The 15,747-nt window shown below is 36.7% G+C and overlaps 1 protein-coding gene across 1 annotated transcript in view; it reads left to right on the top strand.

Moving 5' to 3' along the window:
- bmp6.L (bone morphogenetic protein 6 L homeolog) overlaps positions 1-10,888 on the top strand; it is an 84,847-nt gene extending 73,959 nt beyond the window's left edge. The window contains exons 5-7 of the mRNA XM_018267784.2: positions 3,663-3,739; positions 9,116-9,226; positions 9,804-10,888. Coding sequence (XP_018123273.1) covers positions 3,663-3,739; positions 9,116-9,226; positions 9,804-9,953 — 338 coding nt within the window. The 3' untranslated portion in view covers positions 9,954-10,888. The remainder of the gene's footprint in view (positions 1-3,662; positions 3,740-9,115; positions 9,227-9,803) is intronic.
- Positions 10,889-15,747: the final 4,859 nt, after the last annotated feature.

Raw genomic sequence — 15,747 nt, forward strand, 5'->3', positions numbered from 1 at the left:
CACTCTGTGCAAAGTGCAATTTTTTGCCACAGTGAATATGTTTTTGTTTACCCACAATGCCTAATTTTTTTCCACAATTCCAGCATTGTTGCTCTTGAAATGCAAGTACAGATGATGCTCTAAGATTAGCACATGTCATCATAAATTGTACTCAACAGTGCTGAATATTTTCTGGTCTGGTTGGCATCATTTCAGACATTTGGTCATGTGAGTGATGTGTGCACCCTATACTTTTGGAGCAACTGATGCAGGGTGCTCTGGGAACCATGGAGCTACCACCTGGTTTGAAGGTGGCGGTAGCTCCAGGCTTCACCTGTGTCAGTTCCTGTAACTTGATTCGGAATAGGAAAAACGTTGGACAGAGCATTGACAGGTGCCACTACACAAAAGCACTAAGATTGCAAATACCACCCTTATATGCAAGTACCTTTAATTAATGGCTTTATTTGCACAACTGACTGTAGGGAAATTTATGTGACCCACAACTGTCATATCAGACGTAAATGAGGCATATTTCATTTTACCATTTACAACTAAATGGAGTTTCATCCAAAGGTAGCCCTTTGAATACTACCTCCTAATGGAGTACTGCAATATTCCAACTGATCACTATTCAACCATGAAGTCTTTCTGTATCATGTATCTGGGATACATACGGCTATTATACTGTAATTGCAACCCTTCGCCATACATTTTTCATAAACATTCCTTTTTAATGTGGAATTATGAGAGCTATAAGGCATATGACTTGGACAGTATCAAGTCATATTTCAGGCACGAGTGAAAAACAAGTGACTGTACCTACCACACCAATGTCCTTGGTCCCGTGAAAGAAAATAATGAATCCATAATAAAGAGAGATTCAAGTTTGGTATGGAAGAAGGCCACCGTTTAATTGACAATAAGAACAATTTGATAAATATCAACATAATAACCTCTACAAAGTATCTTAGGCTATGATAATCTAACAATACCCAAAGAGCACTACAGTGAATGCTTTCCACAGGTACACTAAACACAATCCTCTGGGCTACCTATCATGCCATTCACCATACTGGAAGGGTCCAGTAGCTCGTGAGCAACATGTTGCTCTCCAACCCCTTGGATGTTGCTCTCAGTGTCCTCAAAACAGGTGCTTATTTTTTAATTCCAGACTTGGAAGCAAGTTTTAATTGCATAAAAATGAAGTATATTGCCAAGTACAGCCTCTTGTAGGCTGCCAGTCCACATATGGGCTACCAAACAGCCAATCACGGCCCTTCTTTGGCACCCCAAGGGACTTTTTAAAGCTTTTGTTGCTCCCCAACTCTTTTTACATTTAAATGTGGCTCACGGGTAAAAAAGGTTGGGGACCCCTGACCTATATGGACCTGTGCCCACATCCCAGTTAGCTTTTTAGCTGTAATAAACTCAGCAAAGGCCCACAAAGAAAAGCTGCAGTTCTTTGTGAATAATACTGTTAACCTGATGGACCCTACTAAGAGCTCATTCTCATGCCAGAGTTTTAATTGATTAAACACACTTTGCCCAGTAGTTTTGTGGCAAACTTTGTGTTGTTTCCTGTAGTGGAGTTTTTCATCCCATCATTTCCAATGTGATGGGAGCCCTCCCCCGTCTATTTAAGGAGTTGACTGGACAATTTGGGAGCCTTTAATCTATGAAGAATAGTTGCAGCATAGTGGAAACGAGTTTCTTAAACAGTGTAGGGCAATGTATATACTATTGCAGAGCTGAAAAGCCTTAACTGCAATGTAATTTTGCCTTCTCATTGACTCCAATAAATCTTGCAAAATTTCTGCTGTTTGAGCAGCAAGGGAACAACATAATTTATTTGTATACTATTGATAAAGCAAGAGAAACAACATCATCTTACTATATGGGAAGAATAATGTTTAGATACTTTACAATTAAACACTAACATCTCTGGCTATTTCTTTAGTAGTTATTCAAGCCTCCTGGATTAACACAATAGTCTCATTTTGCAATGATTCTTTGGGCAAAATGTAAGACCTGTGATACTGGCTGTTCCAGTTGCTGTAGGCACAGTACCCCCAGCACTGAGACTTATAGCCAAGGGAAACCTCAGAATAATTTCAGTAGTGCCTCTTCCAGCTCTGAATAAAACTGATTGGATCCAAGTGTTTTGATTACTCAATCAGATTCTACGAAATATAAGCTATCCCTCAGGTAAATAACTTAAACTGAAAAGCAGAGCTTCTGTTTTAAAATTCTACTCCTGGTGAGAAGGCTGTGTCCTTCAGTTCGTAGAAGCCAGCCAAAACTCAGAAACCTGATCTAAGCAGGCAGTCCTTTGTTAAAGCAGATGTTTTTACACTTAAGTGTGGTTTTGGCGGTAGACCTTTTGTCTTGTCTTTAATGCTGTGTTGTGGTAGCAGATTCATGTCTAGCAGAACTGGCTACTGCAGGCGAGGTTGGAGGTGACACAATCTACACATGTTAAGGATTTAGTCATGACTGGTTATACACCCTGAGGTATATGTAGAGCAACCAAAACAGTTTATGTTTCTCTCAGTGGGGAAACTACTCAAATATATGGAACTCAACAAACATATATCATTCTACAATTATTTGAAAGAAGAAGTGCTGTAAAGGAAAATACATCATGGGCATATTACTTTTATTTCTACAGTTTAGTAATTGTAAGAAATGGTGGCTGGCGGAGAAGTAAAAGACAAATGAACATGGATTAAAACCTACAATTCAGCCTGGTTCAAGCTGTTGACCAAAAAAGGGAACATAGCAGATAAACTGCAAAATGTCATTATTTTCATTTAGGAGTTACAGCAAATAGGAAGAGAAAGTCAGATCAACCTACATTATTCTTCCAATGTTATAAATTCCATTGCAGCCTGATTCCATTGCTGGAAAGTAATACTCTCTATGCTAAACAGTTATTTACCTTGTAATGTATATTTAGTACCATTATGACAGGTTCTCTGTTTTACACTGTACATTGGCTTTCAGACATACTCTGAGTAAGGAATAGACCGACTCATATCCTCCTCTGGGGAAGGCCCTTGCAATGTAAATAGATGGCTTTGTAACAATTTGTTTTTGGTGGTATAGGTATGAGATCCGTTATCCAAAAACCTGTTATCCAGAAAGCTCTGAATTAGAGGAAGGCCATCTCCCATGGACTCCATTTTAATCCAATAATTCAAATATTTACAAAGAATTTCCTTTTTATCTGTAATTATAAAACAGTACCTTGTCCTTGGTCCCATCTAAGATATAATTAATCCGTATTGGAGGTAAAACAAATCTATTTTGTTGATTTAATGTTTAAATATTTTTTAGTAGATTTAAGGTATGGAGATCCAAATTATGGTAAAACCCAATTATCCAGAAAAACCCAGGTCCCATGCATTCTGGATAACAGGTCCCATAGCCATACAAAAAAATATTATGTACAAGAAAGCCCATGGATTACATGTCTAGGTTAAATGATATGATAAAAAGGGACAGCCACCTAAGGTAACAAACATAGGGAACAGTAAATAGTAAGTTGTATCCAACAGGGGGCATTTCTTCTAACACTTTTATTTAATGATCTCAGTTGTTTCTTTCCCATATTCCACCAGAAGACATATAATTTCCATTGCAATGCTCTAAAAACATTTTCTTTTTCTTTTCTCTACCAGACTACAACAGCAGTGAGCTTAAAACAGCATGCCGGAAGCATGAATTGTATGTTAGCTTTCAAGACTTGGGGTGGCAGGTGAGCAACAATTATATAAACATTTACGTACAGGTATGGAATCTGTTATCCAGAAACCTGTTATTCCAAATTATGGAATAGACTATTTTATTGAAATAATCCAGATTTTTTAAACTGATTTCCTTTTTCCCTTGATCCAAACTAATTTATAGTTAATCATTATTGGAAGCAAAACCAGCCTATTGGATTTGTTTAAAGTTTACTTGATTTTCTACTAGACTTAAGGTATGAAGATCCAAATTACAGAAAGAACCGTTATCCGGTAAACACCAGGTCCCGATCATTCTGGATAACAGTTCCCATACTTGTATCATCTATTCAAAATATTGTATAGCGTTGTGTTAGTGATTTGCTTGGCTACAGTTGGCCCCAGTACTTTCTCTTTAATGAGAAATTAGACCCAAAAAGTTTTTCAAAAGATCAACATGTATTTTTATATTTTTAAATTCTAGTAAACAATTACATTTGTAAATTATTATAACTTTTAATTATATTTTCTAAGTAAAATGAAATGTTCCCATGAAAAGAATTAAGCTTTTTTTTCCACTCCTGTCCCACAGAAACCCAATCAAGGGGGCATATTTATCGAGATTTTTCTCCTGAAGTCCATGCTTGAGAAATGTCGCAGAACACAATTCTCTAGTATTTTTTCATTTGACCCAATACAATTTTTAGGTTCCCATAACATTCAGTGGTAAAACAAAAGGAATTCTTGATAACTTTTTGATCAAGTGATGTTACCGTTAGTTTAAATGGATTGCGAGCTCCCTAATCTTTTTCACTGAAATAACACCAGCAAGAAGAAAAATTTAGAAATAAAGAAATGTAATAGAAATCTTGACCATTGATAAATTGTCTCCTATTTCCATGTTACCGTAAATTACAATAACACATACACACATCCATACAAATCATCCTGTAAAAACAGTCCATCTGAGTTCAAATAAGATATATATATATATATATGCCCTTATTTCGAACCCATCATCCAGAAAACTCTGAAACCCATCTCCCATAGACTTTAATCAAATAATTCCAATTTTCCTCTGATCATATATAAAATTTGCTGCTTTCTGAACATAGTATAGTGATCTGTTACATTCTCAACAGGGCTCTGCATGATGCACATGTTCTAGATTGATAATGGCAGTCAGCTCTTTCAGAGTTGCTAATTCATTTTGGCTTACATGTTGATGCAGTGTGTCCTGATCACGTACTGTCCACAGCTGTCCCTGGTTAAAGGAGCCTTTCCTCTAGACATCAATATCAACAAAACCTAGGCTAATGTTCCTGTGAAAAATCAACACCTTGAGTAAACTTCCTCTCTGTAGAACCTTACCAGACGTGTTCTGACAGTTACTGGTGTCGTACTGTGGTCACAGTAGGCAAAACATTAAGGATCTGAGTCTTTAGCTTTTTTTATTAATGGCCCTAGCTACTGCTTCATTAAATCAGGTACAGGACTGATTTCCATATCTTCCCTTCTCATTCTGATGTTTCCTTTAATTTGCCACTGACTTCATAGTCATTCTTAAAGGAGAAGGAAAGGCTAAAATTAAGTAAGCTTTTTCAGAAAGGTCTATATAAATACACCAGTAACCCCTCAATGTAATGCTGCTCTGAGTCCACTGTCAAAATAAACACAGCATTTATTTCCTTTTATTGTGTACACGTGGGCTTCTGTATCAGACTTCCTGTTTTCAGCATAAACCTTCAGGGCAGGGCTTGAGCATGCTCAGTTTGCTGCTCTCCCCCTCCCTCCTCCCATCCCTGCTGTAATCTGAGCTCAGAGCTGTAATTGATCAGGGAGAGACTCAGGGAGGAAGTGATGTCACACCATATTTCAGTCTCTTATTCTAACCAATGCATGGTTGCTAGAGTAATTGTTTTTTGCTGAAATTGCAAACTGGAGAGCTGCTGAATAAAGAGCTAAATAACTCAAAACTAAACATGAAAAACAGTTGCAATATTGGTTATATTGGAGAATATCACTCTCTACAACATTCTAAAAGTTAATTAAAGGTCAACAACCTGTTAAAATGCTGGTCACAAATTAACTACAACACCAATTTTACCAAAGCAATTTATTGTTGCATATTTAAATAATAAAAAAATAAAGGGCTCATAACACCCCTTTGAGAAAAATGGAAATGTGTTTTGGAAATATGTTTTTAGGAACAGTTGCACATTTATTGGACCTCGTTTTTAGTTTCAAACAAACACAAATGTTGGAATGCTGATTTGGTATGACATTAATGGCGTGTTTGTTACTTTTAAAACCCTGATCCCAACCTACACAGCAGGAAGTAAACTTCAATACAGAGGCACAATTTCATGTACAGCAACGACATTATTTAAAACATTCCTGAAATATAAAGTGAATTGTGATGTTAAAATGATATATGCTGAGAATTGCTTTCCCACTGTGACACAAGATGTTCAGCTAAACTTCAAGGTCTTTCTTTTCTTCATCAGTGCTTTCCGTCACCTGCATAAATCCCCCATTTAATATCCTCTGAGGTCTTTCATTTCACAGTATGCCTTCAAAAACAATATTGTGCACTGTGTGAGGAAATGTGGTCAAGATATCATTGAAGCAGCAGCCTTCCTGAATAATGGAGCTAACATTCAGAATGAAAGCTACTCATCTAATCAAGCATTACCACTCATATCCTCTGTAAATTATGTTCCCCTACAAATGGATGTGGCTTCTTGCCGTATCATGGAATTCCATTCCAGACTCAATTATACTTCCATCATACACTAGGACAAAAGCAGTAAAACCATATGTAAATACAGTAGAAATAAATTAACAGAAATTTTGCCATTTTAGAAAGACTTTAACCATTTATGGAAGCAATGATGACCGAAGATAAAATGCACAAATCAAAACCACGACTAAAACAAACTGGATGTTAGATGGTTCCAAAGAAAAGAATATCATGTTGTCACTGCTGGGTCCTTTCTGGTTGTGTGCCAGTTTTTACCCATCCTGGGGGTATATTTATCAATGAGTGAAGTTAGAGATCGCCCAGTCCACTGGAGTGAATTTCCGCCACTCTCCTTTCATTTCTTTGGAACTTTTAAAAGAGCATTTATCAATGGGTGAAAGTGAAAGTTCATCCTTTGATAAATACGCCTCTTAGAATGGAGAGTGGCGGTATTTCACTCTAGCGGACTGGGCGATCTGTAACTTTACTCTTATAAATATGCCCCTTAGAATCTGACTGATTACAAAATACTTTATCATCATCAAGATGTGTCAAGAAACACATCTGAATTAAAAGAGACAAACGTTTCTACATAACACTATAAATAGCACCATACATAAGAATCATAGGAAGCATGGATTGTTTGGATAAAAGGACAAGCTTACAGCTTTCCACGGTGGGTCCGGGTGCTCATGCCCCACACCTTCAGCAAAGGGGAGCAACACACGAAAAACTTGGATAACAGGCAGGCACCACTCCAGAACACCATGTCAAACAGTCAATGGAATAGTCTTTTCGTTTTATACATAATGTAAAATAAAGACTTTTTTCTACTACTCAAAATTTTTGCTCCTGGATTCCATTGACTGTTTGACTTGGTGTTCCGGAGTGGTGCCTATCCGTTTTCCAAGTTTTTTGTGTATAAATAGCACCAGTTAAAATTTTTAAAAAAAAGGTACATTTTATTTATATGACCTTAGGGCTGAGTTTGTTGGATATATGTCCTTAAATTATCCTAAATATAACAATAGGAACTGGATGTAGCGAAAGAACAGAAGTCCTCCCTTGGGTGAATCTGAAATGTTTACCATTTCAGATCCTAAGCATGGGAGAGTTGTCACTATTCCTTGTTTTTCTAATGTAGCTCGTAAAATGAATCTATGATGCGAAAACATGCTTTTTACAAAATACATCAGTTAATAGCAGAATCTTACATTGAATTTTGTTTTTCAAAAGAGCAAACAGATTTTTTTATGTTGAATTTTGAAATCTGACATGGGGCTAGACATGTTTTCCAGTTTTCTAGGTGCCCTCAGCCATGTGACTTGTGCTTTCAGTAACTTTTTACCGATGCACTGCAAGTTGGAGTGATATTACCAACCTCCCGACCCCAGCAGCCCATCAACAGAACAATGGGAAGATAACCAGATAACTGCTCCCTGACACTTGCATTGCTAACAGTGCTCCCATGCCCCACCAAGTGGTAGATATGATAACAACGTTCAATAGTAAAAAATCAAGCGTGGCTAACCCATGTTGCGACTCCTTTAGTTACATTGAGTAGGACAAACAATAGCTTATCTGAAACAGTTTGATTGTGAAGTGCTGTTGCTTTTTGAAAGCAAAACATCCATATTTCGATGCAGTAATGGTCTTATGCAGTCCCATTTATTGCTTGCTAGTAAGTTCCACGCTAAGCTTGCAAAAAGGGAAATATAACCTTCAAAGTTCATAGATTTCCAAGACCTCACTACATGTTTAATTACCCTATAAACTGCAGGTTCCCACATGCCAGACCCTGTGCAACTCTTGTTCCAGTCCCTTTCAGTTTATTTGTATTCCTACAGCATAGCATGTGAGCAAAGGCACTATCTGCATACATTTGTTATGAATTTGGACAGCTGAAATATAGTTTAATGAGGAAACTGAAGTATTATAGGTTGAGACTCTCACAAAAAACTTTACACACTATCAGCGCTGACTGGCATATCCACGGGAGGAGCAGGTATTAATATCAATGCGGCTTTATGCGCATACATACTATGTGACATATATAGTGGGTGTGCAAAAAAACGAATGCGTTTCATGCCTCTACCCTCGGCACTTCCTCAGAGTTTAGTGGACATCGCGTGTTTTCGTGTTTAAATAAGGTAACAAATTCATGTCAATCAATGTATAAAGATAAAGTGCATATGCATATAAAATTAAAAGTGACAATTCATTAAACTTCTTGGTCATATATACAGTGATATAAATAATCTCAAGTGTACATAAACATATAATTTCAAGTGTAAAGAGTATCTACTTATAAAAATATATATTATAAATAAGTGAATAAGTTAAATAATGGGAGTAAAATATTAATATCAAAATTGATTATGACTGTGACATCTATGCATGTTAAAAACAACCATCAATTATCATAGTCTGTTACTCTATATCATTTAATAATATTGCCAAATGATTTTGATGGTAAATATATACCGATAATACATATCATATGTTATTAAAACATGTATAATGGTGGCGTTTTTCACATAGGTTATATTACCAAACTATCATTGTCATATTGTTTGACACAATTATAGGTGGAGCACTGAAAATCTTTTAATACAATGTGATATATTGGTTAACACCAGTTTTCTATGAATCTTTTGCTTCATAGGACTGGATTATTGCACCAAAAGGATACGCAGCCAATTACTGTGGTGGAGAATGTTCATTTCCTCTCAATGCTCACATGAATGCTACAAATCATGCAATTGTGCAAACACTGGTGAGTACACATTAATACAAATAATTATAAGGTGTTCATTAATGTTTATACTAGCCACCAGTCATTCTTGCAAATGCAAGAGTTCTACCATATATTACTAAATGATTTATATTCCACAGCACCGATAATGGAGAACAGGGGTCCATGAGAGAGAGATTGGAGTGTCTAAAATGTAAACTAAAATATTGTCACCTGTCCTTAGACCCCCATGTCTTCATATTTGAGGGGGTCCTAAAATTTAATTATATTATCAACCCTCTTGCTAGTAATGTAGTGTGAAATTAAAAATTTAATGTAACTCCTATCTTTCTATTGCATGCATTGTATAAAAACAGCATACACTTTCTATTATTTGCTTGAAAGGGTCTCTAGCATGTATTCAGAGAAAGCTATTATATTGCACACCTTGCCTTGTGATTTACCAAACATATTTGTTGGAGAGGTTATTTTCAATATGGAGTAAATGTGTTTTGGCTCCAGTGATGGATTTAAAACTAGAAAAAAATTTCATGGTAATAGCTTATGACCCTTTAAAAGTCACTTAACTCTTGGTAACTCTTTGTATTTGCTTTAATAGGTGCATCTTATGAATCCAGACTATGTCCCAAAGCCATGCTGTGCACCCACCAAGCTGAACGCCATCTCAGTTCTTTACTTTGACGACAATTCCAATGTCATCTTAAAAAAATATAGGAATATGGTGGTAAGAGCGTGTGGTTGTCATTAGGAGAAGTCCAACAGACATTTGCAAAGACATCTGATTGCATTTAGGCCGCAAATTTATGTGGAGACAAAGGGAGGAACTGTATCCTGAAACTGGTTTATTTAAAATACGGGAGAAAATACGAGAGACGGATTCCACATAAACGTATTTTTCATTTCCATGAGATATGGATTCCTTCACAAGGATGGACAATATGAAAAAAGAGAATCTTCCAAAATTTCTATCCATAAAATAGCTTGGATCAAGCTGTGCTTCACTTTCTTAAAAGCTAATATATATATATATATATATGTGTGTTATAACTATTAACCCGTTAGCTACTTTGGTGGCCCAGATCTCAGGCAGGGGGTATGCTATATTCTCAAAAAAAATAGATCTGTTCTGTAATTCCAAAAATCATTTGTAAGCTGGCTTGAGATAGTACTTAGCTGTAAATAGCTCACTTCCAGACTTTCTACTATCACTGCTTGGTTTAGAATATTAGGAAATCATCATTATACAGGGCAGAATCAGCCTACATAACGCATACTGGGCCTGGAAACAATATATAGGCTCCATGGTGCATTTTGACTTTACCCATCTCATAGATTTTTATCATCACTAGTCATCAATCTTGAAAACCTTTTAAAGGCCAGGATTAGAGCTGGCACTGTGCCTAAACAGCAATCAAAGCTCCCATGAAGAATGGTGATATTGAGATCCATTGTAAACTGCATGGGGACACAGCCTGGGCATGGCCTTCTGGATCCTGTATTGCTCACTACTTTGATGCCTGCTTCGTGCAGCAGAGGTCATTTGATCCCTCTTTAGCACCATTATTTTATGTTTCTGGATTTTTTACATGCTATATGTAACTGATACTTCAAACCTTGGACCATCATTAAAGAGAACAACTGGTTTACTCTTTCTTTTAATAATAAAACACATTCTCTCTCTTCCCAATAGAAATCCAGATTTATCATTATTCACTATGGGAAAGAGCATTGTGCAACTTCTCTTACAGGACCTCCATGACAAGTTAAGGAATGTTCTTTTTAGTTTTTGATGCCACCCATCAAGTCAAAGGCTTGTGACACTAAAGCAGCCATAATTTCCTCTCCCTCCTGCAGCTGTTTTGAATTAACATGAATGGAAAATATGCTTCCTATGGCAGACACTGGTGTAGTCGGTTGGGGATCACTCTGGAATGCTCAATTTGAGACCCCTGAAAGGGCAGAACAGTGAAATTTGCTACCATGCCATAAGGTTTAAAACATAGCAACAACAATAAAGATTATACAATTACAAATGGTTTACATATTTAATCTTGAAATATCTTAATCTCTGATTATATTAGAAAAGGAGACTAATAAGCAAAGAATATATTTATTTTACATTTTGGCCAGAATATTAAGTTTGCTCTAGGAGATGAGGTGAAAATTAAATAGGAAGAATAACTCACTGGTGCTAAATCTCCTATATTTTCTATGGAGCAAGATAATTACTATATGGTGTCATATGCATAAGGCCTGCCCCTTTGCCTTGTATTCAAATGTTTCTTTGGTAGGGGGTGAAACGGTTGTTCCTCCATAATCATCCATTTTTCTTTAAATTTAGGTATGCAATAACAAGACTCCTTTCTTTCTCATAACAGAAAAAATTATGTATATAAATGTTTTAAATTGATTAACTGTTGCCCATTCTGACCTGAGGGAAGAGTTTTTTTTGATTTAATATTCAAATATCTCAGATGCTGCAGCCATTGAATTGAATGCACTTTCCTCAGAACAGGCAACATTTGTATCAACTCAAAACATACAGTTATGGGATCTGTTATTCAGAATGCTTGGGACCTGGTTTTCCGGAAAATGGATCTTTGAGTCTAATAGAAAATCATGTAAACATTAAATAAACCCAATAGGCTGGGTTTGCATCCAATAAGGTTTAATTATATCTTATCTTAGATCAAGTACATGGTACTGTTTTATTATTACAGAGAAAAGGGTTATCATTTTTAAAAATTTGGATTATTTGGATAAAATAGAGTCTATGGGAGACAGCCTTTCCATAATTCAGAGCTTTCTGGATAATGGGTTTCTGGATAACAGATCTCACACCGGTATACATATAACTGACTCTTTGACATTGGCAAATAGTTTTTGAACCACATTCAAGCTCCATCAGGCATCCTTTACTGCTTTACTATCAACTAATCACGAGAAGCAATCATTGTATTTAGTAAAAAAAAATGAAAACTGAACACTAGGTGAAAAAGTAAATTTTTCCTTCTGTCTCAGCACAATATAGAAAGATTGTTAGTCACATTCATAGCTCTCTGACTGAAGATTAAAATGTTTATCACTTCCAGTGTTTTTTCCACAGCAATACCCAAGGGAAAACCACTACACAAGCCAAAGCCATTTTGCTTTAAAGACAGAAGTATAGGAAATTTACATCTCCTGGCAACACATTACAGTCACTTCCACTTTCATATCTAACCTATAATCATGAAATTAAGAGCCTTATAATGAGTCTTCAGTTCCAAAGGAGTAGCTAACTCCTGAAGGTTTGTAGGGCAATTCATCTTAAAGTAGTTGGCTGTGAAACTTTTGAACAACTTTTTGCAAACTCAATGAATATAAAATACAATTTGTGGATGTTCTTGACTGCAGAAAGGTAAGACAATTACAATCTTTAGACATCTAAAGTCAGTAGACTTTTTTAATGAAAGGGTTGGAACATTAGGTGGGCAGCTTGAACATTCTGACTGTGATAAAACAGAGAATCCATCTTGGTTACAAAGAAAGATGGTAAATGGAGGACAGAAATTTGCAATATCATTCATAATTCTTTGTTTTGATAGTCTTAAATTTTGAGTTTTCTGCTAGGGGTTCAAAGGGGTTAGGAGAAAAGAGAACCAGAACATGATTCCACTGAGTCATCCTGGTCTCAAAACCATACAATAAAACTAGCCTACAGCAAAGCCCCTAGCCCTCCAAAAATCTAAAGCTCCTACTTGTAGCATAACTTGAAAGAAGTAGTAGCCAGAAACCTTTGATGCAGAAAGTCTAATAATAACACAACAGGAACTGACAGAGGTAATAAATTGTGTGTACCACACCAGGAAGTAAAACATTTGTCAACTCTTGTACAGATAGCTCTCACAGACCGTTTAATATCATTAAGAAGAATATCAAACAAATATGGTGACAGTTCCCGTTCTTTTTTTTTTTTTTTGCAATTGTGCATGGTTAAGAACTGAATCACATCTGATCTGAAATAGACTGGACTCTTTATTAACAACTGAGTTGGATCTGCCAGTCACTCTGGAGCAATCAGTTTGACGGTACAGAATTCACTGAATTATCTTTAAAACTTGAGCAAGCACAGGAAATGGTGAAATACCTACGCTAGACTGAAATCGCAGGGAAAAAGGGGAGCATACAGCCTTAGAGCACCATGTTTTCCTCTAAGAAAGAAGAAGGTTGGGAGTTTGTGGACATCAAATCCGACTGACTTTGTGCGTAACAGAACCGACTTGCTTACTAGACAGGGCATGAAAGCTTTCAGAGCACAGAAGACTGCCTTTAGCTTCAGTAAATCTGAAAAATTATTATGCTCTTGAGGGCTCCATCCCCACTGATAAAAGAACCCAAAACAATGGTCACCCAGCCATGCTGCATCCATGGTTAATATCACATACCACTTGACCGCAGTGAAGAAATCTCTTGTATTTGTTCTGCAAGATCTACTGAATAGTCCATCTTCTTAATTAAGCACAATAATTAAATCCTCATGAAGCTCCAAACCAAAGGTGCTCCACATATGGTGTAGAACAGACCCAGAGGTTTCCTTTTAAAAGTGTTTGCAAGAATCTATAAAATTCAAATAACATTTGGCATAGAATTGCCACCTAGCTACAGCTAATGGGGTTTGGCAGCAACCACTCTTCAATATGTTTTTACCATTGCGGTCATGTTTCTGCATTCCCCTTATGATGTGCTTGCATCTTTAAAGAGATGCTTAGTGCTAATTGAACAGTGTGAAGCAGTGTGACATCATAGGAAGGGGAGTAGCTGAACATGGCAGTTAGATTTTTGTCTTCTTGATGATAACCCTAACGGTGAGGGAATATTCTTGAAAAGAGCAGAGATGCGAATGAAATATCAAAAGACAAAGAAGCAGTTACATAGTTGATTACTTAGTTAAGCTGGGTTGGAAAAAGAAGTTCAAATCCAACCGCAGTGCTCATACAAACACAAACTAAAACCGACACATCCATACACTAACATAAAATGTATATAGAAATATCTATGCTAATTGTAGATTTCAGCATCACAATAGCCTTGGATAGTATGCTTACCCAAGAAATCATCTAAGCCCCTCTTAAAGGCATTAACAGAATCTGCCATCACAACATCATCTGGCAGTACATTTCACAACCTCACTATCTTCAAATAAACATTTTGTTCCTCTAGTCAAGGGGTCTTTGGTGCTTTCTGCACCACAAATCACATTCACTCAAGGGACTTTTCTTTAGAGAATAATCAAAAAAAATGACCCATCAAAGTTGCACCCACCCATTATATAGTGTAAAAGTCCCATCCTTGATGAATAAAAAAAAAATAAGAAAAATGTGTGCCCAGAAATGAAAAATTAAAGAATTCCACACAAAATAATTTAAGCTTTTTGAAAAGTAAACATAATTTCAAGCAACTTTGAAAAATACATTAGTTAAAAAATATGCAGACTTTTAATGGTTTGGAACAGTTCCCTAAGCCTAGCCCCCTGCTCTCCTGCTGATCTATCGGACTACATTGCTGAGCTGGCTGACTACTGTTACTTTGTACCAACAGCCTGCATCCTCCAAACCTCACAATTCCCTGCACACGTGATTTCAATGAGGAACATCACAGTGCAATGCATTGTGGGTTATGTAGTTCCTGCATGCTGTCTCTAAGCTGTGGAGAAGTTGTTACAATTTGTAACATCAGTGTTTAGTCCCTCCTTACCTGCCAAGATTACAAATGATGCAGAAAAAGAACTGTTAAAATCTGGATTTCAGCATGGATTCATACTTTATGGAGAAACAGGTAACCGTGATGGATATATTAGGGGTTTCAGTGTTATGTGGGCCTCTTTATCAAATTTTGGTTAGGAAGCCAGAGTTCCCATTTAAAAAGTTAAAAGTTGAGTCAGGGAGGAGAGCTATGTAGTATTTACTAACAAATAGCTGATGCGTTAACTGTAGAGTGTTAGGTTATGTTATTTCTACCAAAGTGCATAACCCTGCACTCTCATTTGCCAGTTTGATGCCAAATTTTCCAATTTAGTGCCTAGTGGCAGCTTCCTGCATACAACTTATGCACAATTTAGTATCATCAGACTGCTTTCACTGTCCCCCTCCAGGTCATTAAAAAAACCATAAGACCAAGGACAGACCACTACAGTAACTCTACCAACAAAGGTTCAATTTAACACCACTATCAATCAGCCAGTTTTGTGTGGTATTGTATCAAATGCTTAAGCAAAGTCTAAGTAGATCCCATGCGCTGCCATCCCAAGTCTGGGTTCCTGCTCACCTCCTACGGCAAGTAAAGTCATCTGTCATGATCCATTACACATAAATCCATGCAGTATACTGTGATTTGCAATGTAGTGAAGTACCTGACCTCATCATCCTTCCAAAAGATTTCGTACCAGTGATGACAAAATAACAGGTTTATAAATTATAGGCGGTGAACGGGACCTCTTTGGAATATCAGCAGCACGTTAGCAATTTGCCAATCTCTCTGCCCCATGCCAGACCTAGATGAAT

This window comes from Xenopus laevis, chromosome 6L (assembly GCF_017654675.1).
Source record: "Xenopus laevis strain J_2021 chromosome 6L, Xenopus_laevis_v10.1, whole genome shotgun sequence".
Classification (NCBI taxonomy): domain Eukaryota; kingdom Metazoa; phylum Chordata; class Amphibia; order Anura; family Pipidae; genus Xenopus; species Xenopus laevis.